This window comes from Bacillus rossius, chromosome 10 (genome assembly GCF_032445375.1).
Source record: "Bacillus rossius redtenbacheri isolate Brsri chromosome 10, Brsri_v3, whole genome shotgun sequence".
NCBI classification, from domain to species: Eukaryota; Metazoa; Arthropoda; class Insecta; order Phasmatodea; family Bacillidae; genus Bacillus; species Bacillus rossius.
In genome coordinates this window covers 52,802,375-52,829,694 of record NC_086337.1, presented here as the reverse complement: position 1 = coordinate 52,829,694, position 27,320 = coordinate 52,802,375, and the positions used below count along the sequence as shown (strand labels likewise).

At 35.6% G+C, this 27,320-nt stretch overlaps 2 protein-coding genes across 2 annotated transcripts in view; one reads left to right on the top strand and one right to left on the bottom strand.

Moving 5' to 3' along the window:
• Positions 1 to 4,553, bottom strand: part of LOC134536137 (BCL2/adenovirus E1B 19 kDa protein-interacting protein 3) — a 66,002-nt gene extending 61,449 nt beyond the window's left edge. The window contains exons 1-2 of the mRNA XM_063375731.1: positions 4,127 to 4,553; positions 92 to 376 (exon numbers count right to left, since the gene is read on the bottom strand). Of these exons, the coding sequence (XP_063231801.1) occupies positions 92 to 131 (40 nt within the window). The 5' untranslated portion in view covers positions 132 to 376; positions 4,127 to 4,553. The remainder of the gene's footprint in view (positions 1 to 91; positions 377 to 4,126) is intronic.
• On the top strand, positions 350 to 26,503 carry LOC134536138 (polyadenylate-binding protein-interacting protein 2). Its single transcript, XM_063375732.1, has 5 exons — positions 350 to 689; positions 16,468 to 16,659; positions 20,470 to 20,633; positions 22,526 to 22,589; positions 24,572 to 26,503. The coding sequence occupies exons 2-5, from the start codon at positions 16,483 to 16,485 to the stop codon at positions 24,662 to 24,664; spliced, it is 498 nt and encodes a 165-aa protein (XP_063231802.1). The 5' UTR covers positions 350 to 689; positions 16,468 to 16,482; the 3' UTR covers positions 24,665 to 26,503.
• The last annotated feature ends 817 nt before the right edge of the window (positions 26,504 to 27,320 follow it).

Here is a 27,320-nt window from a genome sequence, read left to right as displayed (position 1 = left end):
CACATAAATGATGAAATCAGGGAATAAGTTACATTGTTGACATTAACAAAGTAGTATTTCGTTGACAACAGTAACAATGAATGTCACGTACCTCCAAGTCCATCTTCAATAGATTTTGGTGTAGACGTCATTTCACTCGCACAGCAGCAAGCACAAGCTACTAAGCACAGTTTCTACCTCCTAAAAGTGCCTTGTTATATATTATTCCAATTCCAATACGGGCTCACTGACTTGCCAGACAAGACTGGGGAACTGTCTACGTGCTACGTGATTTTCTTGTTTGGAGTGGTACAGATGCTTTTGTTTTTCTTTAACGTCAACACATGACGTCACGGGACGTCGACGACTCAGCAACAGTCTTTCATGGTAGTAACTGCTGGAGTGAAAATAACAACCAAGGTCATCCTTCAAGAATATTTAAAATGAGTTAGCTTTTTAAGATTTTAAAAACTTTATTTAAATATGTTTTAATTTTTTAAAAAGCCAATATAAATTTGAATAAAAATACGCAACTGAATATTTTTATAAAGTAACTGTTTTGTACTGTACGTAGTGAAGTACTGCTTTAGCTCATAGGTGGCAGTAAAATCGAAGGCTGAAGGTTGAAACAGCTGATAATATTTTTGTCGTTTTCTTGCTTGTAGATACAGAAATAGAGGAATAATATTGTTGCTGAACTGCGCAGAAACGTAAGTAGTGTTTATTTCTACACCTTTTCTATAGTTACGTGATTGTAGCCGTAAGGTAAGGTGGTTTAGACTGTAGGAGTGCATGTACGCTTGATGGCTTCGTGTTTGAGATGACCCAAAATAAGTGTAAAATGGTTGCTGGTATCTGTCAATGTGACCTACTGAAAATAATTTCGGTTATTTGAAGAGTATATCAGTTTGTATCATTAAAAAGTCATTAGTATGTTGTATTTTAGGTATAATTTTCTTCTATTCACAATATGAAATAGAGATTTTCCGTTTCTATTCATTATATTTGTTCTCCATATGTTCTTTAGTAAGGCATTACTATTAAGGTGATTGTTCTTTATTGCGTATCCTGTTGTATTTTGAAATAAAATATTCCAATAAAGAAAGGAATTGGTAGTGTTTGTGGCGTGAAGCTGTAAAATTACCAAATATATATTTGATTTCGGAAATATTATAAAAGTATTACCATTTAGAGTTACATGTTATACAGACTAATTCTCTACAAGCTTCTTTGATTAGTAGACTTTTATTATAATATTGTCAACTGTAGTTAACTGAACGACAACATTTAATTTTTTCATTCAAAGTTTACTTTACTGCCTAGGAAGCTTAATACATTATATTAAATAGTGGGCACCAATCTAATACTGTTACATATATATAGATAACTAGGATTGCAACGAACCTCGTGCGTTTTTTCAAATGTAATTCGGATATACAAACCTTTTCACAAAAATTACCAGGGATTAGTCTAGATCCCGATACCAAAACAATATTGATGAGGTTACCAACATGGTACTGATGTCATTACTACTCCTACATTATAAAAAGATAATGCTGGGAACATTCACATACTTGTTTTGTACAAACCACTTTTCTCTATTAAACTAACTTCCTGGTATCGTATTCTATACTTCACAACTACCTATTCTAGTATAGGACACGATACCAAAGAAATATTTCCCATAATATCGTGTTCTATACTTCAGTCCTACCTACTATAGTATAGTACACAATACTGAATACACATTTCCAATGGTATATTATTATGTACTATAATTCCTCTCGGTTTTGTAATACAATTTTTTATAATTTAATTATACAACACAATACCGAAAATATATTCCGTAGGTATACTAATTTACTTTTCTCAACAACAGTATCCTTTGCAAACCAATCATGTGAATCTTTCGAATCCAATACGCCCATCTCCGCAACAACGTAAAGGTTGTAATAACTTCAGCACAGCCTTGTTGTTGACTTCATCAATATGCCTACCGTATTGTGATGTAAAGGTACATATAAATATAATTATATATATATAGTACACTCCTGATTATCAGCGAAATTAAGTGGCAGGGCCACCGCGGATAGTGAAAATCGCGGGTAATCCGCAAAAGAGCCGAAAATGGGGAGGGGGGGGGAGGAAACATTAATTTCAAAGCAACCATACGACTAGAAACAAAGCGCGACAGAGACAAAAATAGCAACGCATGCCAGCCTACTGCGTGAGTTCTGAGAAGGCCTTTGGTGTTTTACTGTATACTGGACACAATACACTCGTCAGTAGAGTTCAAATTTGCTCACTCGTAATAAAATACAGATTTACATATGTACTGTATTTTTTCGTAGCATGCGCGGATAATAGGGAGTTTACTGTATTTTTAATTAGCTAACCTATCCTTACCAAAATTTTTGTTTCGTTTTTATTACTGCATCAATTGCAAATCTAACGTATAGAAAAATTGAGCCTTTTTTTTTTTACATTACCCACTAAATTTTATTGCTTATTCAACAAACTAAATAAACAATTTCACTTACATCACCAATTCTCATTTAACAAAAAAAAAAAAAAAAAAAAAAAAATGAAATGTGCATAAAACTTAAATACGAAACACAAACATTTAACAGTCTTTAAAAACCATGTTTCTTGGCTTGATAGCAATATATTAGTTTACTTTTAAAATTTCTCTCGTAGATATTAAATTTACACCAAAAAATATTGCCATTTCTCCATTTAATTTTTTCTGTCTCGTGAAACATGAACCATTGCTTTCCTGTTTAATTCAGTAACACAATATTAATTAAATATAAAAAACGCGACCTTGTTCTTTTCTTGTGACTATTACACTTCCACACACATCCAATAAATATCTTAATGTCCCCTGAATACATATTGTGTACTTATTAATCACTTCATAAAAATCACTAATTCAATCCTCATTCCATGATCGCCCCACGATCACTCCAAAACTCACACTATCATTCTTTTTTTTTTCTTTCACGGCACTACTTTGGAGTTCACTGTTGGTAGTATTACATACTTTAGATTCCTTCGTTCAGCAATACAATTTGTTCAATTGGCAACTTCCATGATGTCATACATTTCCCCAACTTTATTTCCTATTAATAGTAAGGCTGGTATCGTAATTTGAACTTGACCCCATTACCACCAAAATGTGACACTACGCGTACATCGATGTACAAAGGTTTACAACTAAAAATTACTAACATAACGTTTGATTTTATCCTAGCATCCAACACTAGTCGCACTATAAAATTACCAGGGTCAAATGAATACACTTATGACTAAATATTTACTTTAAAAGAAAAATCTTCTGGTCAGGTAAAATTAAACATTATGCCAAACTAGTCACAGTCAAAGAATTGAGATCCTTTTTTAACAGGAACCTCTAGGAATCTAATAATACAAATATTGCAATAAAGACTAGTTAACTCAAATACTAGCTTAATGGAAAACTGTGCACAAATGAAAAAAGTCAACCAGATAGGTACTCACGAAGTTAAATATGAAATGGATTGGATGCTAGTATAAAAAAAAATACATGAAATCACTCTTACAATGAAACTAAATGTTAAATAATTTTAAATCCACGTCATAAATACCTACCTTTGAACAAACGATAATAAACAGTTGCTTTTCAGCTTTCTGACTGAATAGTTCTGTTCGTAGATATGCTTGGGCAGACGCTGCCGCCTGGCATGTTCCGATGCAACTGCTCACTCCGCTGGCATTTAGACACATGGACACCCTTATAACTTTGAAAATTTTATGAAATCTTCATCAATAATTGTTTTGTATGTATCTTAAGTTTATCTCTTGATTCTGTTATTATTATCCTGTAGTACATGATGCTTGCTGTTTTAATTTAGTTCATCGAAAATTCCTTGTCAAAACCAAAATATCACAATACAACCAAATTATGTTATATCTTTTGGAATTTTTTTTTTAACTTAGATCATAATTCATTATCATCTTAAGTTTTTGAATGTCCAGGATCTTTCACCATACTAAATTAAAACACCAAGCATAATGTTCCAAAGTATCAATGATCAGTATATATACAGGATCATGCCATTGAGATTAAGGGATTAACTTGGGTACCTACGTGATACGGAACTTTTACCTGTTCATCGCAGTGTGCACATCTTGAGAAATTATACACCTCACAGCGAAGTCTTTCAGTAGTTTCTTGGAAACACACTATTCTTGTTAGTGTCGGGACTTCTGGTCTAAACCAACCATAACTAGCGTTTCTTGATTCGGATATACAGTATTTTTCAAAATAATGCTTCTCAGTTGATTCTTGACAATAACTAAATTCTTCTGCTTAGTTAAGCTTATTGGTGTATTTCATATTGATATAATGATTTAATTCTTCATTATGTTTGTAGAATATCTTATTTGGAGAATTTTTGGAAAATACTTTGTTTCAAATAATTAAAATGTAAATAGTTTTAAAAGTAATAATTAAAATGTATTCTGGTTTTATAACTTCAATTTAAGCTCTCAACTTTGTACAATTCATCGTTGTATACCATTAACCTAAGGCTGATAATTGAATTACTGGTTTGTATGAGTGTCAAAATCATTCCATTTAAAATATTTTAAGGAACTAAACTTTTTCTTTAGCTAAAACAGCAATTGTCTTCCAACTAGATATTCATTAACATACAATGTAAACAGAATAAACAAAATTCCAAAACTGTTTTCTAGTGTCAGCAACAATTTGATATTAAACACTTATATTTTAATTGCATGGAGCAAATCATTTTGTCTTTATCATAATGTCTTTGGTTTAATTAAAATACTGTAATTAAATATAAATTATATTATCATTTAAGGAAATTTCTTTACAATATTTATAAAACTTTGAGGTACTTGCGTGGTTTCCGGGAGCAATGATTGTTCTGTGTAAAATATCCAGTTGGATTTTAATGTAAAATATTAAAATAAAATACCTATGCAGGTGGTTTTTCATGCAAATAAGAAAAACCACCTGCATAAATTAAACCATAAATATGCAACTAATACTGGATTTCTGTATTTTATTTGTTATTTATGTAGTACAAATTAATTGTTTTGTGCTTGATTTAGTAATACCAATCTATTACAAATAAATTAACTTACTGGTATTTTAAGGTAAAATTATAGTTCAGGGGCTTGTGTGAAGGAAAAAACTTTCCAAATATATACATTTTTTATTTACACTTACCTTTGTGGTTGTTATTGTGAGACAAGAGACCAAATTTATTACATATCAATGATTTGTTAAACGTTTATTCACGTCAGTAAATATCATAAGCACCAAGTAGGGTTCCTGCAGACAGGGAGAATATGGAAAACTCAGATAATCAAAAAAGTTTCTTCAAAACCTGGAATACATTGGGAAATTGTTAATATCTAAGTACAGTGTAGTGTCTTAATTTCTGAAAATAGCATGAATTTTAACCATATTGTTTTGTAATGTTAGTAATCTGTATCTGAATTTTACTAACATTAATCAAACAACTGTGTATTAATTTGAAGCAGAATCAAATATCTGCAGCCTTATATTTGATAACAATAAATAATTAATGGATGTATAATTTCTAAGTTTGATTTAATAAAACTGTTCATTACTATTGAATATCCGGCATGCATTTCTATACCTCTTTCAGTATTTTTGTAATTTGTTTGAAGTAGGTATACACATACAAAGCATCTCTCTATCGGTACCATTTTCCCTTACGGTCTTATTAATAACTGGCCTAGTCCGAGGGCGTATCCAGATAAAACTGAAGGAGCATCAATTATTAAATTTTTTTTGAACAGTTGTAGTTTTGAGAATCAGTTACAAAGTTCTAACTCCTTGTTTTAATTTTTTTCCTGCTTTTTGGAAAAGGGGGTGGGGAAGCGCCCCCTCCCCCTCTTTCACTTTACCATCCCTGGATGCACTCTTAACCTTTCTCAATAGAGGTTGAATCTGAAGAGCTTTTTTCAGAAAGTGGATACAGATCCAGGAATGTTTTAGCATATCTATTTATTTATTTATTTATTTTATTTACACCCAATAGATTCAATTTTTGAACAGTATGTTCACAGAATATAGGGATTGTCAGTTTGATATACATTACAATAAGTACACTTAAAACCTATACAATATATACATGACTTATAGACAATATCATATACTTAGGTAGAAATACATAGGTATATAATGATATAAAAAAAATGTAGATAAAACTTAACACAATTCAATATACATGTTAAAAATCGATAAGTTAATCTTAAAAGCTCTTATTTACCATAAATGATACATTGTTTCAGGCTTTACTTAATACACACAAGACTATAATTCAAACATTATTTTTATAAATAAAAGAAATTACAAGCTTAAAAAGTAATCGTATATTTCTTGTATGCTATAAAAGCATTTATTTTCAAACTTTTTTTGTTATATATTTCCAAATTTACTTCAGCAGTTACATGCTTAGGTAATCTATTATACATATGACAACTTTTTTTCAGTAGGTATGTTTTTAAATTTACATCAGATGCAACACCATAATTTTTAATACAGTAGAACTCCAATTATCCGAACTCCGACTATCAGAATCGCCGACTATCCGAATCACAAACAAGTCTTGACTTGACTTGTCTTAACTTGCCGTTGTGCCTACACTGACTTCCCCCCGCGTGTGTAGGCACAACGGCAAGTTAAGACAAGTTCCGGCGCATTGCAGTCACGGCGCACCTGTCATTGTTTGTTTTGATTAGCCAGTGTGCTATTGACCTTGCTCGAGGACGCTACTCTTTCGCTACGGCTTACTTTTGTTTGTGCGTGTACAATACGTATGTACTGTATTGTTTTTATACCATGGCTTCAAAAAGAAAACGTGTTGTGCTATCGTTAGCGGACAAACTGAAAATTATAGAGCAACTCGATAAAGGTGTAACGGGTAAGAAGTTGTCTGAGATTTATGGTGTTGGACAAGCAACAATTTCTGACATTAAAAACAGTAAGTCAACACTTTTAAACTTTGTTTCGGTGCTTGAAAATGAAGATGGAAGTTCCTCCAGGAAAACAATGAAGACAGCAACCAACAAAAATTTGGAAGATGCCGTGTTTAAATGGTTTTTGCAGCAACGTTCTATGGGAAATCCGATTTCAGGTCCAATCCTTTGTGAAAAAGCCAAAATCTTAGCAGAAAAGCTTGGTTATTCATATTTTAAGGCTAGTAACGGCTGGCTAAGGAATTTTAAATTCAGGCATGGTGTACGCGAGTTAGATTTGGCTGGTGAGAAGCTTTCAGCAGACTCTGCAGCTGCTGAAAATTTTATTGAAAAATTTAAAACTGCATCAGAATCCTATGATCCGGAGTTTGTTTATAATGCCGATGAAACTGGCCTTGTTTGGAAAGCATTACCAAAAACCACTTTGGCTTCTAAAAGGGAATCTAGTGCCCCTGGACATAAGGTCAGTAAAGAACGTGTTACAGTGCTTAACTGTGCCAACTCCACTGGAAATCATAAACTGCCACTTCTTTTGATAGGAAAATCAAGAAATCCAAGAGCATTTAAAAACGTAAAAAAACTTCCACTCTTCTACAAATTCAACCCAAGGCCTGGATGACTGCAGCTTTGTTTACCGAATGGTATGATGAAGTGTTTATTCCTGAAGTGAAAAAGCACCAAAAATCGGTGGGAAAAGAAGGCAGTAAGGTGCTTTTAATTGTTGATAACGCACCCACTCATCCTACAGCAGAACTGTTGGAAAGAGAGAATGGGCAGTTTAAAACTACGTTTTTGCCTCCCAATGTTACAAGTTTGCTGCAACCCATGGACCAGTCTGTTATTGAAACAATGAAGCGCCATTACAGAAGGCAACTGCTGAGAAAACTGCTGATCGAAGGTGCTGAAGATGAAGAATTGGTTTTGGCAAATCATAGCAAAATAAATTTAAAGGACTGCTGTTACATGGTAGCGGAAGCTTGGAGTTTGGTTACGGCACTGACGCTAAGACGTGCGTGGAATAAACTGAAAGGCCTACCGTCTGAGAAGAACAAAAAAAAAGAATCTGAAGAAAATGAGAAACAAGAATATGGAGAGGATGATGATGATAAAGATGCGTTGTCACTAGAGGAAATAAGAAAAATGATTGTAAAAATTCCTGGTTGTACAGAAGTAAGTGCTGAAGATGTAGGAGAGTGGATGGCTTGTGACACGTCTGACCCTGGTTTTCAAATTCTCAATGACGATGAAATTGTTGTAAGTGTGAGAGAAGATGTTGAAGTGGAAGTGGAAGAAGAACTTTCTGCTGATGTTGAAGTAGACGCTGGACCATCAGCTAGTGAAGCATTTGCCGGCCTCGAGACTGCTTTGAAGTGGATGGAGCGTCAGCCCGAGTGTGACCACTTGCAACTGCTCACCGTCAAGCGAATGCGTGACCTGGCTGCCCGAAAACGGTTGAAGACCGCAAAACAGCTTACATTGACGGAGATGTTTAAAAAACAATGATTTTTATTTCTAAACTTGTACATAAGTACATTTTATTTATATTTAAAACATGTGAAAATTTCATGTTTCTTTCATTTAATTCAATAAAAAAATAGTGCAATATCAAAACGTAGCTTTTATTCTCTCCAATGGCAATTTTTTTAAAAAAAATCCGATTATCCGAATGGGTCCCGGTCCCCATTAATTCGGATAATTGGAGTTCTACTGTACAATATTACCTATTTGGATCCAGTGTTAAACTAGTTTGTCTGCTTTGTTTAATTTTGCATTTATTGTCCATTTGGATGTTTTCCCCAAGTCTTTTATTTCTTTTCACCGGTCAGTACTTCATGCCAGGTGAATGGGTGTTCTAGTGGCATTCACACTGTAGTGTTTACCCTGTTAATGTTGTGCAAGTTTTATTTTTATCACTCACATTTCTTTTCTCTCATGTTTTGCTATTGATTGATGACATGGCTACTGATAACGCTTCACCGGCTGAGTTGATAGTGAAAAGCTGTTTTTTTTTATGTCTGCTCTTTACTATGTACTTCTGTTCTTTGTTTTACAAGCTTTCTATATGCTGTGTACTTCACCTTAAACAAGTTCTTGAAATATTGAACCTCGTTCCAACAAAGCAATCTTTCTGTTGTCAGACCTCCTGAAAACATTGTTGTTTCAACACACTTCTAAAATACGGGGAAACAAAACCCAGGCGACTGTTTTTATCACAGTTTTTCTTCGGCATGATGAATGGAAGTCAGTGAAGTTGTTTCAGGTAACCGAAAATGTTAAATTCGTAAAGTATTTGTAATCGTGATGCCCCATGTGTGCTATTTCCACAAATTAAGTGAATAATCACCAGGGCTGGTGGAACATGTTCAACAGACACCAGGCAACCAGCGTATTTGCTTCTACTGTAAACAAAGGAATGGACCGTCCCCTGTGCATCAGCCAGTCTATCTGCATGGAACCTCTGAATAGCAACTTTGGTGGTGTAAAAGTTTTGTTTATATATCAAAATATTTTGCTATGATTGGGACAATCAGAAAGGTTTGTAAAATTTTATATTCAACTTATATGTGCAACATTTGACAGACTTAGTATCTGAAGTCCGTAGTACTTCTGCCTGTCATTCACACTTCATAGGTCTGTACCTCGGAGGAAAAGAATATCATGTCCATGTGTGGTATTACAGTTCTTATACCATGATGTCTGAATTGCGATTTTTAGGTATTAGAGCTCTTATACCATTATGTCTGAATAGCGATTTGTATAGCCTGTACAAAACCCTGCAACATAATACTAAACCAGTTTTTTATTATATGAAAATATTAAACTCATTTGTCTAATAAAGAAGTTTAAGTGAAATGTGTTAGTTTTATAAAGCAAATTATTATACCATAGAATAAACCCGAAACAATTCAAAAACGTTCTCTCCTTAAAAGTTATCATTTTGTGATATGGTTTCTTATACCTCTTGGATACAGACACGTGTGTACGTATAGTTCATTCCAGCTAATGTTAGTATTTTGTAATCAGCTTCTGTCTCATCCTTCTAAGAAATTCATGCTTTTTGCTTGTTTTAAATTAAAATTTATTTGGTCAGGTAACTTAATACAGCAGAATCTTGCTAATTTGGACTAGATGGATTCAAATCACAGAAAGCCCGGATTAAACTGAATTTGCTTTAAACTATATGTAAAACAAGTTTTAGGTGGGTAAAACTATAAAAATTTCTGTTTTTTTCCTTCATGAATACAAATTTTCCTACAGCTTAATTTTAATTAAAATAATATTGTATACGTAGACCTAATTTTTTTCTTTTCCGTCTGGATTAAACGGATATCTGGGTGAGCGGGATCTGGATTTAAGGACACAACTGTATTTTAATGTTCAAGTTAGCTGGACTGTACTTAAGCTTTAGATTTCCAGAATGCAGTTTTCCCTATTTCAGTTAGGCTGAGTGGTGTTGCTATTTTCTTATGCTCTGCACTCAAAAGAAGTGATTTTGTAATCTCGGCCAGGAGCAAAAGCTTACATCCTACATATGTACTTCGTCGGCCCTGTTCATTGACTCATGTGGCGAGAGTCATGGGTTCCATCCCAACACCCCAGCATCTCACATTTACGAGCAATGACTCAATACCCAAGTGGCTCGAAGTCAGTTACAATCTCGAAGGTCATGTTGCCTCAAGTCTCTGGGCATAACTACTTGATGTTGAGCCCCTTGCCTGCCTGGTCACAGATACTGTGTGAAGAGCTTCAGAAGAAACCACCAATTTATAAATTGCTCAAAACATCTTAGTGGGGTCTGTTTATGAGAATCATTGAAGAATACTCTTGAGAGCAGATTAGGATTACTGTTTGCGTATTTCATTTTTAAACTGTAATTTTTAGACATAGAAACATGGTGCAGGTTATTGAAATCCCTCAAGGGACTTCATTGCATCTTTATCTTCATTTCTCCATTGTATAATGTTACTAGTTGAATTACCCGGCATTGCCTGGGCTAAACACATCATGAAGAGGCTTCTTATAGTAAAATAAAAGAATTGCAAATATCACAATGCAAAAGTTGTTCCCATTGCGATGAAGTAAAGCTTCATTGTGAAACAAATCCCATTTACTCATTGTAAACGCAAGTCTCCTTCCTGTATTGCCATTGAGCATTTGAAACACGTTACCTTTGGGTTACTTCAGGCGTCTCTGCAGCTATTGACACATGTCACTCAACATTTAAAAGGTGACAGGTATGAGTCTGCTCTAAGGTCTGCAACTACTTGAGCTGCGTGACGCTCAGCATCTAAAGCCTGACTGGCTTGAGTCTGTTATAAGGTCTCGGCAGCCCTTTGAGCTGCATGACGCTCAGCATCTAAAGCCTGACTGGCTTGAGTCTGTTATAAGGTCTCGACAGCCTTTGAGCTGCATGACGCTCAGCATCTAAAGCCTGACGGGCTTGAGTCTGCTCTAAGGTCTCTGCAGCCCTTTTGAGCTGCATGACGCTCAGCATCTAAAGCCTGACTGGCTTGAGTCTGTTCTAAGGTCTCGGCAGTCCTTTGAGCTGCATGACGCTCAGCATCTAAAGCCTGACTGGCTTGAGTCTGTTATAAGGTCTCGACAGCCCTTTGACCTGCATGACGCTCAGCATCTAAAGCCTGACAGGCTTGAGTCTGTTATAAGGTCTTGGCAGCCCTTTGAGCTGCAGGACGCTCAGCATCTAAAGCCTGACTGGCTTGAGTCTGTTATAAGGTCTCGGCAGCCCTTTGAGCTGCATGACGCTCAGCACATAAAGCCTGACTGGCTTGAGTCTGTTATAAGGTCTTGGCAGCCCTTTGAGCTGCAGGACGCTCAGCATCTAAAGCCTGACTGGCTTGAGTCTGTTCTAAGGTCTCGGCAGTCCTTTGAGCTGCATGACGCTCAGCATCTAAAGCCTGACGGGCTTGAGTCTGCTCTAAGGTCTCGGCAGCCCTTTGAGCTGCTTGACGCTCAGCATCTAAAGCCTGACTGGCTTGAGTCTGTTATAAGGTCTCGACAGCCCTTTTGAGCTGCGTGACGCTCAGCATCTAAAGCCTGACGGGCTTGAGTCTGTTATAAGGTCTCGGCAGCCCTTTGAGCTGCATGACGCTCAGCATCTAAAGCCTGACGGGCTTGAGTCTGCTCTAAGGTCTCGGCAGCCCTTTGAGCTGCATGACGCTCAGCATCTAAAGCCTGACTGGCTTGAGTCTGCTCTAAGGTCTCGGCAGCCCTTTGAGCTGCATGACGCTCAGCATCTAAAGCCTGACTGGCTTGAGTCTGTTATAAGGTCTCGACAGCCCTTTGAGCTGCATGACGCTCAGCATCTAAAGCCTGACTGGCTTGAGTCTGTTATAAGGTCTCGACAGCCCTTTGAGCTGCATGACGCTCAGCATCTAAAGCCTGACTGGCTTGAGTCTGTTATAAGGTCTCGACAGCCCTTTTGAGCTGCGTGACGCTCAGCATCTAAAGCCTGACGGGCTTGAGTCTGTTATAAGGTCTCGGCAGCCCTTTGAGCTGCATGACGCTCAGCATCTAAAGCCTGACGGGCTTGAGTCTGCTCTAAGGTCTCGGCAGCCCTTTGAGCTGCATGACGCTCAGCATCTAAAGCCTGACTGGCTTGAGTCTGCTCTAAGGTCTCGGCAGCCCTTTGAGCTGCATGACGCTCAGCATCTAAAGCCTGACTGGCTTGAGTCTGTTATAAGGTCTCGACAGCCCTTTGAGCTGCATGACGCTCAGCATCTAAAGCCTGACTGGCTTGAGTCTGTTATAAGGTCTCGACAGCCCTTTGAGCTGCATGACGCTCAGCATCTAAAGCCTGACTGGCTTGAGTCTGTTATAAGGTCTTGGCAGCCCTTTGAGCTGCATGACGCTCAGCATCTAAAGCCTGACTGGCTTGAGTCTGTTATAAGGTCTCGGCAGCCCTTTGAGCTGCATGACGCTCAGCATCTAAAGCCTGACTGGCTTGAGTCTGTTATAAGGTCTTGGCAGCCCTTTGAGCTGCAGGACGCTCAGCATCTAAAGCCTGACTGGCTTGAGTCTGTTCTAAGGTCTCGGCAGTCCTTTGAGCTGCATGACGCTCAGCATCTAAAGCCTGACGGGCTTGAGTCTGCTCTAAGGTCTCGGCAGCCCTTTGAGCTGCTTGACGCTCAGCATCTAAAGCCTGACTGGCTTGAGTCTGTTATAAGGTCTCGACAGCCCTTTTGAGCTGCGTGACGCTCAGCATCTAAAGCCTGACGGGCTTGAGTCTGTTATAAGGTCTCGGCAGCCCTTTGAGCTGCATGACGCTCAGCATCTAAAGCCTGACGGGCTTGAGTCTGCTCTAAGGTCTCGGCAGCCCTTTGAGCTGCATGACACTCAGCATCTAAAGCCTGACTGGCTTGAGTCTGCTCTAAGGTCTCGGCAGCCCTTTGAGCTGCATGACGCTCAGCATCTAAAGCCTGACTGGCTTGAGTCTGTTCTAAGGTCTCGGCAGCCCTTTGAGCTACATGACGCTCAGTATCTAAAATCTACTCCTCTGATTCTTGGGTTCTAGCCACTTTCGCAGCTCGAGCTTTGCTAGAGCTATGTGGCAGACTTACTCTTGCGAGGCATATCGGCAGCAGTAGGTGCCTTAAAAAGAGCTAAAATAAGTGTAAGAATATTTTTCCCTACAATGAAGCTATCAAAAGTTTTACAGAAATCTCTGATCTACTGACTAAGTAACCACTTAAGAATCAGACAGAAAGTTAACTAAGTACTTAACCTACCTTTCTACTAACTAATTAGATATATGAAAACTACAGCAGATGAACAAAACTATTTTATTTAAAGTTTACCTTTGTCCTGAAGTCCTGACCAGGATCACGATAAAATCAAAATTTCTAACTTTATAGGTTAACATACAATAAAAAAACAGAAAACCAAACTAAAAAAAAAAAATTATCAAGCTTTGTTGAGGATTTGTTTCCATGGCAACGGGCATTTGTAACTCAATGCAATCTATTTGCAATCAAAAAAAAAAGAAAACTTACCAAGGAGAAGGTTGTACATGACCGTTTGGCAGACATAGAGAAATTATACACACTCACTGATAGTATCTCTATTACCTACTTTTATGATTTTCTCTTATACATCTGAATTTACCTCTTTTCCACTCCCTTAATGATGGAATTTCATAATTATATGTAGTCTTTATCTTATTCCAGAATATGAGCTAGCTCTGTGCCAAATTTCACTCAAATCTGTCGAGCGGTTCGGGCATGAAAGAGAAAAAAAAAAAAAAAAAAGAAATGATCGATTCCTCACACAAACTTTCATCCCCTATTTCACCCCCTTAAAATTTTGATTTTCTCGACAAAAAGTAGCCTATGTCCTTCTCCAAGTTCCGATTTAATTCTGTACTTAAATGCATCAAAATTGGTTCAGTGTGAAAAGGTAACAGACAGACAGAGTTACTTTCGCATTTATAATAATTAGTATGGATAGTTAGCGTTTGTGCCCTGTGCATGACGAGAAGACTGCGCGCCAGTTCAGAGGCGATACTGCACTACAAGGACCAACGAGCGTAGCACTTCTCATCCTGCCCCACTAACACCAATGCAACCCTGATTAATCAAGCCTCGTAAAGCCTGTCAAAACAGATACAGCTGTCAACCTTCCACACATGGTCTAGCGTTAGGGCTGTTCGGGCTCTGTCGTCTAGAGCCGGAGGTGTTGGCTTGAACGTGCTTGTTTTCTGTAATTTAGCAAAATTATAGATTACCAAAGTGGAACGTGATTAGTGCAGATGGCACACGTAGTTTTGAAGAGGAGCAATTATGCTTTGAGATGCTTGATGATACTGGGATAACATCATATTACACCTTTATAACAGAGCGATCAGTGTTTATAGACTAGTGTTTTTTTCTTCTATGAAAGCCTACTTGAGGGGCTTCCGAGTCAGGAGTGTATCGGAAGGTAAGAGTGACGCTCGCTGGTGCTTCTAAGAGCAAGGCTCTGGACTGACTGGCGCGCAGTCTTCTCGTCGTGCATAGGGCAACTGTGAGATTTGAGCAGTATCCATAACATTATATGGCGGAGAAATGACGATAACCGTGTAATGCATGTTCCCTGAGTACTTTCAAGAATCTGTAGTGGATATTTAATGCCTGAAATTTATTCTAAAAATAATTTTTTTTTGCCATTTTCACTTTTCTATAAATACAGTTTTAAAATGAAACAGAGAAAAAAATACGTATCCACCCTCAGTGTATTCTTAAATGTGTGTCATTAACAGACACCACTAGGATAACTTGAGCAGTTTTTAAATTACGTAGTTTCTGAAGCTCTTGCACACAGTTGTGTGTGTCCAGGTATATATAGTTTTATTACAGTAAGATTTTACAGATAACATAACTTCTCAACTATTTTGTTGAAAAAAAGACATGTTTTACTTGAAAACATAAAATATCTCGGTATAAAGTTTGTTGCATGGCAAAAGGGACAGTTTCTGTTTGCTGCAAAATGTTAGTAGAACAGTTTCTCAGTCTTCCTGGTTTGAAGGAAAATGAATAAAAACAAACTATAATGCAGTGTTGAAATTTTATGGTGGATATCAATTTTCTGTTTCAATGACCAGTGTTGTGGATAGAGATCTTGAGTGCATTAATTAAATTTATGGTGTAGATATTAGTAATAAATAAAACTGAACCAATTAAGCTATACCTTACAAACCCATTACTCCCCCCACATTATTAACCATATTTAATTGGATAAGCATTAATACTATTTCATTCAAAAAAATTTTTGAAAAAATGTGGAAAAATAAAAATGGTTATTGTAGGTCATCCTACAGAAATAATGCTATTGGGAACTTTTCTGTAGGCCTTTCAAGACTTACAATTCTGTACCACATTAAGTTGATGTATCAGTCAACATAAGCTATGTAAGTGCCCTAAAAGCCTCATTTATGACTTATTACAAAACATCAAGATTTCTCTACTATTTAAATTTAATATGAATGTATTATACATATAAACCTTCCAGAAGAAATTTTCTAAATGAGGGGGAAATTGCATCAAAATCCACTGTGTAGTTTAGACGAAGTTGGCGATCAGACAGACGGGGATAGTGACTTTGTTTTATACTATTTAGAGATTTTCAGTTGAATGGTTTTATGCAAATTTAGCTCATGTAAAGTATGAATATCTCCTCTGGTTAGTTTCAAAATATGACCAAATTGGTTATAGTGTGCCTGAGCAGGTGTGCTCAAACTAAAATGTTCACCTGCACAGCATGTTTGTATGATACCACTCCAATCAAATAAATTGTCATGGTGTTTGCAATTACATAATTTTTTAATCTTTTTTATGTTAATGTTATGTTAGTCGTAATTATTATTTTGTACATTTTGTGGTGATGAGTATTATGAATATAGTATTTTGTTTTAGTATTTATTAGCATATTTATTTGTATGATCAGCCAGATTTAGCTTGTATGATTTTGTTTTTGCAGCAGTGTGGTACTGTAATGATAATGAAGATTCCAGTGAGTTCCACGAATGGCTACTTCAGCCACGACTCTTCATTCATATACTCATCAGATGGCTCAGATGTGGGGAACGGTGATGAAGTAGAGTCACCGACATCAGATGGTGATTTTTCTGAGTACATGTGGATGGAAAATGAAGAGGAGTTTGACAAAGAGGTGAGTACGCTTGTTTATTGGAGTTTTATCTGTAAAAAAAAAATGCTGGTGGTATTGTTTACTTCAGCTGAGATTGACAGTTCTGGCCACTTGCGTGCGATTGTTCACCTCGTGTCCATCATTAAAGCTAAAAGGCTTTAAGGCTTGGATTCAGCATCAGTATTGCATTATCTAATTTAACATCATTATCTTTGTTTTATCACAATTTAATGGATGTTTTACTGTATAATTTTTTTTCAAATTGTCTACATTAGATATGTTCTTCGTGTCATCTGCAATATGTGTAAAGTGAGGTGAATATTCTTGGTTGAAATATTTGCATGACAATAGCTTCATCTTGTTTATTCTGTAGAAGTTAATTTTCTGTGATATACACATAAGTTAACTTCTGCGATCCTAATTTTTAAATATCTCTTAATAAATGTCTTTAATAACATAATTTATACACGTATATATATTATTTATTTAAAATTGTGAAATGCCCACCGACAATCGTTAGACTTGGGTGGTGGGCACAATAATTAATTATACATGGACAAACATAAGGTTATCACCGCAAACATGTGGACTCCCTCACAGGGCGGTACCATAGCAGGTGAGACATGGCCAACACACGAAGGAAGAGTACTCTCTCTCTATTATACGTTAAAAGTACCTACAGTTTGTCTCCCAGCTTGATGAAATTTGGCATGCTTGATCTTCAAAATGATAGGATAGTCAGTATGTATATGTTTTTTTAAGGGCTGGGGGGAGGATAAGTTATCTCACCCTTCAGATAAGAATTTGTGTACTTCTTGATGAAATTGTACATACTTGATGTTTCAAGTTAGAGGAAAATTACTGTCTACATCTGATTTTGAAAGAAAAAAAAATCTACCACCATCGTCCTTTGCAAATCTTTGGGGAATTCCACGAAAAAGTTGACAAGTGCAAAAATAATTATATTTGAGTTATTTATTTTATCTCCCATTTTAGTTTTTTCATCACTAAATAAGAATTATCTGCTGTGGGCCAAAGTAGAGTATGGAGCAACTGCAATCATAATGATTTTTTAATTAAATAATATATTATTGACATCTATTTTAAGAAAACTGTATAATGCTCATAATATTTCAAACAGTAGAACAAGTCTCTGTATTTATATCTATACAAATTTAATGAATTTCTTTAAATGTACACAGCTTAATGTAATTCCATTACCAAATAATACTATTTTTAAGCCTGAAATTCTTAAAATATAACATTTGGTTTTGAAATCATATTTTATCTTTTTAGTGACTACTGGTTACATTCCATTTTTTTCCCTTAAGATTTTTGAAACTATTTTGTCAATTTTTAAAATTTGGTACTGGTATTACATAGCTTTGTGACATAACTGCATTCTTATCCAAAGAAGTTAATGTATTGTGCTTGATTATTCTTAAAATTTGTAAGTACATTTATCCATACATTATGTGAGGTAATTTTAATACTTAAAAAAAAGTTAATTTGTAAATACATAATAAGATGTTCATTTGTTAACAATCATGAGACTATTACAGAAACATTTGGAAGAAATGGCAGCAAAAAGTATTTCTGCACGTGGTTTTATTATAAATAAATGTAGTATTTAATATAATGTATGACAAACTCCCCAAAATATGTATTTCCGTTTATGTGAAATGGCCTTAACCTTTTTAGTACCAGGGCCCTTTCATGTTTCTTCCATGTGGACATCAGTAGTTTTAGATTTCTTCATAAAATTTTTCACAATTGACCTTGGACCAAAACAAGAGGAAGCTACTTTCTATAACATGTCTCATCCTTAGACGGCAGTGTGCATTTAAATGTGCATTCTTTCTCTTTCCAATGCACTATTTCTGTCAATAGCACTATCCTTGTGTCAGTGTGCTTTGTTGCCAGGTATGCGCCAGTTAGCACAAAAGTTTTGTCACAACTTTGTAATGCAAGGAAATTTTTTTTAATGTATCTGAAATATTGTAGCTTATGTTATAAAGTAAAATTTATCGTGATAATTTTAGAAATACCTTGCTCTGTTTTATTTATCAAGAGCATTGTCTATTAACATCAATTTCTTATTCCTAAGGAGAAATAATAAGATTATATCATTTTGGTTTCAACCCATTTTGTTAACAATATTTTTGAAGTGTAAACTTCTATAGGAAAGTTTGGATAGGGCGTAAATCATGTAAATCGTCATCGACATGGTCACGTGACGTGTTAATTTTTTTTTATATTTCAAGTATAAAACTTAATTCTATTTTCAAAGATACAAGTTTTTAATTTAATTTTATATTTCCAAAGAAATTTTAATGTTCTTGCGTGGTACATATTGCGAGTATTGGATATTTTTTAGTAGATAGTTAAGTTGAGGTTATGTTTTTCATTTGTTTATTTATTTACGATGTGAATTTCTTCAAATGTCAGGTTATTGATTTATTAGAGATAATGTTGATTATTTGTAGATTCAAGTTAATAATTTTTTATTCTTTCAATGAAAAAGAAAAACTTCAATTCTTCTAGTTTTAAAGTTATTATTGGTAGGGGCAAAACTTATCGGTTCGTGGCACCGACATGCTGGTGATATAATACCAAAATCATATTTTTTGCGTACATTTGACGTAGAAACTATTTGATATTACACATTTAAAAACAAAATTTTAAGTTTTCACTTCTGTCGACAGTTCCCATGACTGACTTTTTTTTCCTTCATATTTTGTTGTAAAAAGGTTTGTCTCTCTTGAGCTTAGCAGATAAGTTTGTGGAATGCCTTGTTATTACTAGTGATTGACTGCAACAAATACTGTTTTATGATATTTATAATTGTTATTCATCTAAAATCAATTGTAAATACATCTTAGATAATACTGGTTTAAGAGTTCCCCAGTATCATAGTCGACTTACGTCTACTTACTGTACAATCAAGAGGAATAATGATATTATTTTTAGATTAATAAGCAGTTATAATACATTAGACCAAATAGTAACAAGCTGAACCAATTAGTAAATTATCTTAGTAGCACTTGCAGTCAACTCATTTAACAGCGTATCTTTGTACGTTGGCATTCTAAATTCACTAATTTTCTGTATTTTTGAATTTATTAATTTTTTTTGTTTTGTGTCCTTTGTTTGTGGTGTCTCTTGTATATTGTGTTTTTTTTTTGTACCGTGCACACCCCTGTACCTAATCTCTTCTCAGAGTGTTGGTGTGCATGTCACAATTTATAAATAAATAAATCTTTAAAATTAACAAATAGCAAAATAAATTTTGAAAAACTAAAAAAGGTGTTATAGTTAACGAAGCAGGCTGGGTGGTGTGTCAACCCGGCAGCAGTAATAGCGCTCTTGAGAGCGAGGTCGTGAATGAGGCGTGAAGCCGGGCAGTGGCGTAGCCAGGATTTGTGTATGGGGGGTGTTAAGAAGCATGCCCCCCCCCCCCCCCCAACCCCGCTTTAGTATTAAAGTGGGGAGGGGGGGGGTGTCCGGTGGTCCTCCCCCGGGAAAATTTGGATTTTTAAGGTTTCAAATAGTGCTATTTTAGCAGTTTTCGGTGCTTAAATTTAAATATTGTAAAAATTTTATTAATTTTAATATGAAATTTGTTTGAGTGATGAATAAGAAATTAATTAAAGATTTGGTGCTAAGGGGGGGGGGGTGGTTTGAACCCCCCCCCCCGGCTAAGCCCCTGACGCCGGGTCGACGCCCAGAGCTCGATCTGGCCAGCGGTGAGGCGGAGACTGACGCCGGGGCGACGCCCAGGGCTCGGGGGAGTAGGGGTGTGGGGAGACTGACGCGAGCGCTGGCTTGCAGGTGATGCAGCAGCTGGAGGAGGAGGCCCTCATGGAGCAGTGCATCGAGGCCATGCTGGAGGACGAGCGCGAGATCCGCAACATCCACAACCAGGCGCTGTCGGCCGGCGCCGGCGCCGCCGAGAGCCGCCAGCCGTGGAGCAACGGCAGCGACAGCAACCCCAGGTGGCGGTCACTCCGGCGTGAAGTCTGCAAACGCAGCACTGGAACGGAAACTTAACGGCGACGACTGAAAACTCCGGCGGGGCAGTGATGCGATCCAGGTGGCCTAGGCCAGGGGTCGGTAGTCCGTGGCTCGCGAGCCGCATGCGGCTCTTTTTGTAGGATTTACAACTAACTATGCTGCTACCGCAAAAAAAAAAAATCCTGAGCAAAGTAAAACGACACAATTACAACACATGTCCTCTACCTGCTAGTTTGCACCGTACCATCGCACCGCCCTGCACTTGACTTGCACAGGTTTTTTTAATTTTTTTATTTTAATGATTATTAAAAATATTTTAGGTTTTCTTGTTTTATCGGTAGAGCTCTAATATTGACTACCATGTTTTGTATATTTATATGTTTTTTTTTTTCTCCCTTAAGTAGCCTTTATTTTTTTAGACTTTATGAATAAAATACGTTGATTTTATCTCATTTTTTTTATCATCTTAAAAATTTCATGCAGATACGGAGAAAATACATGTTGCGGCGCTCTAAAAATTTGTAGCATCTGTTTATTTAATATTGGGCCGATCTCGCCCGGAAGTCTGCTGACCCCTGTCTTAGGCCAATATATGGAGTTCATCCCGAAACAACTGAGTGCATGCAGCTTGATTGTTGCCAGATTACAGAACCAAAGATGGCTGCATTAGAGGCCTTTCACTTTACTAATTGTTTGTGTTCTCAAAAATTACGTAATTTCCAGATTTTTTTTTACAAATCATAAATAATTAACTTTTTTTTTTTGATAAATTTCTTGGGAAAATTTGTACTTGTTATTTCACCTACTAACTCTTTAAACATGGGAAAGTCAAATATTTTCATTTTTATTTATAGTGTGTGTTACTTTATATAGATTAAAGTCAAAAGATTTATTAGTAGTAGTGATGATTAAGATCCCAATTTTCTTGAATTTGAATCACATAGATTACCTAGAATATATATCTAATCCAAATCTATGTCTCAAGGGTCAAAAGTTAAATAAATTTACAAGAAATTTAAAAAAAAAAATGATTCTAAAACAATCAACGTTAAATGCTTGTTTTACGAAATATGTTTCTCTAATCAATACATATAATTTTATTTACCTAATTATATATTTAAAGCATTTGTCTTGTGGAATGGTAATAGGGTAGCCATAATAAAAGGCATGAAAAGACCTAGTAAACTTTGTGTTGAATATTTGAATCTACGTTTCCTCAAATATTTTTCTTTGAATTTTTTCCTTTTAGTCTGAAATTATTTAAATACAAGAGATTCATTAGTATTCAAAGGTTCAAGGATTTGACCGGCCCATCCATGATTAGTACATAAGTACCATAACAATAATCACAGAAAGTAATTACATCATTAATTCGTAAGGCATCATTCCTTGGTAACTTTTTATTAAACATCACAACACTTGCTTGCTGTTTTGAGAAGGGCATAAGAAGTTATTTTGCATAAATTAATGCATGTCAAATTATCAGTGTTTCAACTTTTTATGACCACTAAAAAGAAAATGATTAATTGAAGTTGTGTAGAACAGCTCCAAAAAATTTAATATCTGAGCAGTTGTGGCTTGCGTATGGTGAACACTTTTGATGTAGGTTTTTTGTTCCAGTTTGAAAATAAAAGAGGTGTTTAGTTTTGTTTATTTTAGATGTTTAAATCCTTACATTGTAAAAGGAAGTTTAATGTTGAACTGCTTACAAATTGTTTTAAACAAAAACAAACCCTCAAGTTCGGACACATATTCACAGTTTTTCTTTATTTGTCATTTTCAAACAGGACTGAATTGTTGTCAATGCTGTTTTTTGTTTAAGCACATTTCACACTTGTAACATTAGTTTTAAGACAATTTTATGTATTTACAGTGAATTGCCGGACCTTTGCCAAACTTTGGATGACCTCAGAGTTCAGGATGACTTGGCAAAACAGGTAATCAAAGCTTTGTGTGAATAGGATTTGTTTGTATTTACTTTAGCAGTGCTGAATGTAGTTTTTTTGCTTCTTGTTTTGAATAATGAAATGACTGAAACGTACCGTCTTTAAAACTGCATCAGGCTAAATAGTTTAATTGAAGTTCTGTCTTACAGCATTGAGGAGTAAGTATGTACATCAGAACATTGTATAGACCAGTGATTGCGAACGTCAACCCAACTAGATTAATTGTGTTGGGTTGTATTTTAACGTTATTTCGTAATGCATGTAACTTGGCTGCATCTTGGAGACATGGCAATGTTACAAAGTATGGTCACAAAATTTAGTGTAGAGAAGGATACATACCCAGAAACTCACCACATGAGCAAAGTGTAAGATTTAGGGGAACGCAAAGTACTATCTGTAGTGTTGCTGTGGTTTTACTTCACACAAATAAAAATGCAAGAGAGTGCAGCCTGTTTTGTTTTCATCCTATCAGCATACACCTTTCGTATTGGAGATGAGAAAATCTGCGGCTAAGATGGGGGGACGAGTTTTTTCTTGGGTGTTAACTTAATTGCTGACAAGTCTTCAGTGGCAAACATAAATAATTAAGTTATTAATTGTACATGCACATATTATGTCCTAGACATAATGAAAGTCTACGTGAAGGCTTGTTTCTTTCCAAGTGTAATAAGATACATTTTGTACAATGATTTTCAGAACTATCAAAATATATGTAGCAGTAAAGGTCACATTTTGCGAAGTATATTTTTACAGGTGAATGACATTTTAAAATAATTTAGCTGAAAAAAGCAATTATTTTGAAAATTAGCTAATACAGCATTTATGCTGGAAATTAGCATCTATAGCAAGATGATAATTTTTTCGGCCCCTAGTAATTCTTGTCCAGCTACTTACGTTATTTGTTGCAAAGAAATTCCAACTAGGTAATTTATTTTAAAAAAATAGTTGGGGAAATTTGAAACTTTGGTCTTGGAAAAGTCTGAGAAAATTCAGAGAATTTTATTGCCGACTTGTGTGAACAACGTGTCTTTGTGCATGATACATCCTGTTTTATTTTAAACTCTGTTTTGTGCCATCATGTGGTCCCTGCATGGATTGCTTCTTGTAGGTGGTGCCCACCTTTGTGTAGTGCTGACTTTCTTGCAGTGCCTATGTCCCTTGTGTATTTGTACATTTGTGTTTTTAGTTGTTTCGTGCCCACCGTACGAGTGTCATAACTGTCGGTGGGCATGTCACAAATATTATCTTTGAAAGATTTGTGCAATGGGAGTGCATGACTTGATGTAAGCTTTTGGACATACGCCATTGCAAGCACATGTATGTCTGTAGAAGAAAACTACAAAAAAAAAAACAAATTGTGTTTTCGTACCATGTGCGTCTCTGCCTGAGGATGGGAGCATATAGCAGTTCCCGAAACGTCGCTTGTTTCTGTTTTAGAAAACGGTTGTGTCTGTTTCGTCTTTTCGTTTTGTCGTGTTTTTGTCTCATTTTGACTGTTGTGCAGAATTATTTTGGGTTCAATATTTTTGTGCTGTCATCATTTGTGGGTTTTTTTTTCGTTTTCTTCTATTTTTGGAAAACTATTGTGTTTGTTTCTTCTTTTCGTTTTGCTGTGTTTTTGTCTCGTTTCAACAGTTGTATTGAATTTTTTGGGTTCGGTATTTTTGTGCTGTCATTTGTGGTTTTTTTTTTTTTTTTTTTTTTTTCGTTCTGTTAGTCCGTTTTTCTTTGTTTGTTGACCATATTCCTGTTGTGGAGTATATTGTGTGGTGTTTATATCCTGACAACGGCAATTTTTTGCTTGATTTGTGTTTTTTTTGTAGTTTTCTTCTACAGACATACATGTGCTTAGCAATGGCGTATGTCCGAAAGCTTACATCGAGTCACGTCACAAATCTCGGCGAGTAAATGAGTGGCACGAGAGGCTAGGTTCATGGTTGCGAGAGTCAGAGGCTGTACGATTGGTTCTGCAGAGCACGCTGAACCCCAACGCTGCGGAGTTCTTCCCCCAGCAGAGACGCCAGACCAACGGCACGCTGGACGCCCACGCGCAGAGATCGACGTAGAGCGCCGGCCCGCGATCGCGCGCTTGCGTCTTCGTCCTCCGCTGAGCATGCTTGTCAAGAGCCACATTTGATTTTTTTTTTTGTAGGCTGTGACAGGTCTCCAGGAAATAAACTTGAGAAAGGGGAGAGAAGAGAAAAAAATATGGAAGTAAAAAAAAATTTAGTCATTACTGAGTTACGGTTGATTGCTCTCATAAAGTGTGTGTGGATTTTATTCATGCTTTGTGTGCGAATGTTTGGGCGCGTGTGCGCGCCACTGAGCGAATGTTTTGGCGTGTGTGCACTTGAAAAATGCTATTATCGCTATGGTTTGCAGGAAGAACAATGGTTTTGCTGCGTTCTGAAATTTGAAAGATATATTGATTTTTTAACTGTATCATATATTTTTTTTCCTAAAAAGGGTTTGGTTTTGATATTAGAACAGCATAGTATTGGGTTTTCTTAATAGAATAAAATTTCAATGTTTGATTGATGTAATTGGGACATTTGATAATTTACATACATCAGGGGGAAATAGTTTATTATTCCATGATTATCAAGTGTACACACTGATTTTTGTAAGTTGTCCTTTAAGGGGTAAATGCCAAGTCTTCATCTGGTATCTGGTACAAAAAACAGGCACAATGAAATATGCTGTTTTTTTTTTTTATGTTATTTACAGTCTGTTATACGTAATTACTATATTAAGGTAAGTTTTGAAGTGTGAGTGTGTTTGTTTTTCTTTTTATGATTCAGGCATTATCCCTAATTGACTGGCTGCAGATGCATTGAATATAAACAGTATTTAGTTGTGTTTTCCTGCCAATCCTAATATGTTCAGTTGAAAAAAAGTGTCACAAAAGAAACAAAACAATGGTTGTGCAATGTTTTTATTTCATAGTTTTACATAAAAAATAAGGTCTGAGGAGCCCCGATGTCTCCTGATGGCTGATGTGTATTGATCTCGTCGGTGTTTGTGCCACAAAGACATTTTGAAATTTTTAATTGTACGGTATACTTGGGAATGAGATGGTTTGATGTCGTACAAGTAGCCATTATTTTTTATTGCATGAAATATATTACATTGAAATAAAATTTAATCTTTAAAATACATTTTATCAATACAAATAGATTATTACAGGGTTCATTTTCCACTGCCAATTTACTCATTTGTTAAATTTAACGTAGGCTAATTATGTTATGCTCTCTTTAACAATAGAAAGGTTTTGTGTTTTTGTTGTGTGTGGTAATGCATTGATTAATATTTATTTTGCAGTATTTGCAGATTAACTTTTAATATAATTGAAAAGTTTATTTATTATTCTATATAGCGAGGAGAAATCTATGAAATTAAACATTTTTGTAATTGTTTCTTTAGCCTGGCTTAATTATGATTTGTGTATTAAGGTGTTTTGCAACCATATGTTGCACTGAGATTTACGGACCTGCTGTTAATTTTGTGTGTTTACCTGCAAGTACTTTATTCCTAAAAAAAATATTTTTTTTTTTTGGGAGGGCAGGGGATGGTAGAATAGATCACCAGACAACTAATTTATTGTGAAAAATGAAAATTGTCACTAATAATCATGGGTTGATTAATACTGTGTGTGCTACTGTCCATTTTTCACCTTAAATTTCTTCCTATAAATTTAACATGAAATAGTTGAAGACCTCGGGTGTAAATAGTTATAACTAACATTTTTATGAATTGTGTTTAGAGAATCAGTAAGACACAATTTATTATTAAGCATCGTTCTTTGTATTTTGCCAAGAATGGTTATGTATGTGTATGTGTGTGTGTGTGTGTGTATATATATATATATATATATATATATATATATATATATATATATATATATATTTTAAACTTCCATAAATAGAAACAGAGCTGTACTGATTCTCAAATTTTTGCTGATATGCCGATGCAACATTTGCAGATTCGCCAATTCCAAAACAATACTGGGGAAAAGACATTTTGGTTTAAAAAAAAATTTAATATATATTTACTAAATCGTCCAAAATGTCTCATTCTTGGAAAAGCATGCAGTGGAAATGCTATTAAATGTTTAATTTAAAAAAAACACCTTAAGATAAACTGAATGGGATTTCTATTCTTAAACCAGCAGTTACATGAATACAAAATATGTGAGTACTTGCCTAAAGTTCATTGTCATCAATAATTTTAACATAATTTACATATGTAGCCATACTAGTGATGTATCGGTTATACTTTTTGTTTTCCCTATTCTCGGTTGGGTTCTGGCCCTTAAAAATCTGTTCCCAGTTTTTGTCACACCAAAGATACAGTATGACCCAATAAATGGTGTGTTTGTTTAACATGACTTATCAGCACCCCATTTTACCATAATTAGACCACAAACAAGTCGCTCAGTTGTTTCACATGTTACTAGATTCTGGAGAGCACTGTACCGATATACTGTGGCACAGCAATATCCAGTAATGCATACTAACAACTTTTTTTTTGCTAGGTTAGTATTTAATTTAGGCACAGCATTAAAAAATTGATTTAAAAAATTTTTTGCATCAAAGCAATTGCAAGTCATGTATGTGTTATAATGTGTAAGGAATGTAACATTGAACTAACTGTTAAAAAAAAAGAATATTAACACACGATACGTTGGTTGAATTGTAAGTAAAGACCCATAAATTTCTTGAG

Excerpts from the sequence above, each read along its gene's own strand:
- LOC134536138 (XM_063375732.1), top strand. The coding sequence starts at position 16,483 with ATGATAATGAAGATTCCAGTGAGTTCCACGAATGGCTACTTCAGCCAC. Across the intron at positions 20,634-22,525 it reads GGCAGCGACAGCAACCCCAG|TGAATTGCCGGACCTTTGCC; the intron begins GTGGCGGTCACT and ends ATGTATTTACAG. Across the intron at positions 22,590-24,571 it reads AGGATGACTTGGCAAAACAG|AGCACGCTGAACCCCAACGC; the intron begins GTAATCAAAGCT and ends TTGGTTCTGCAG.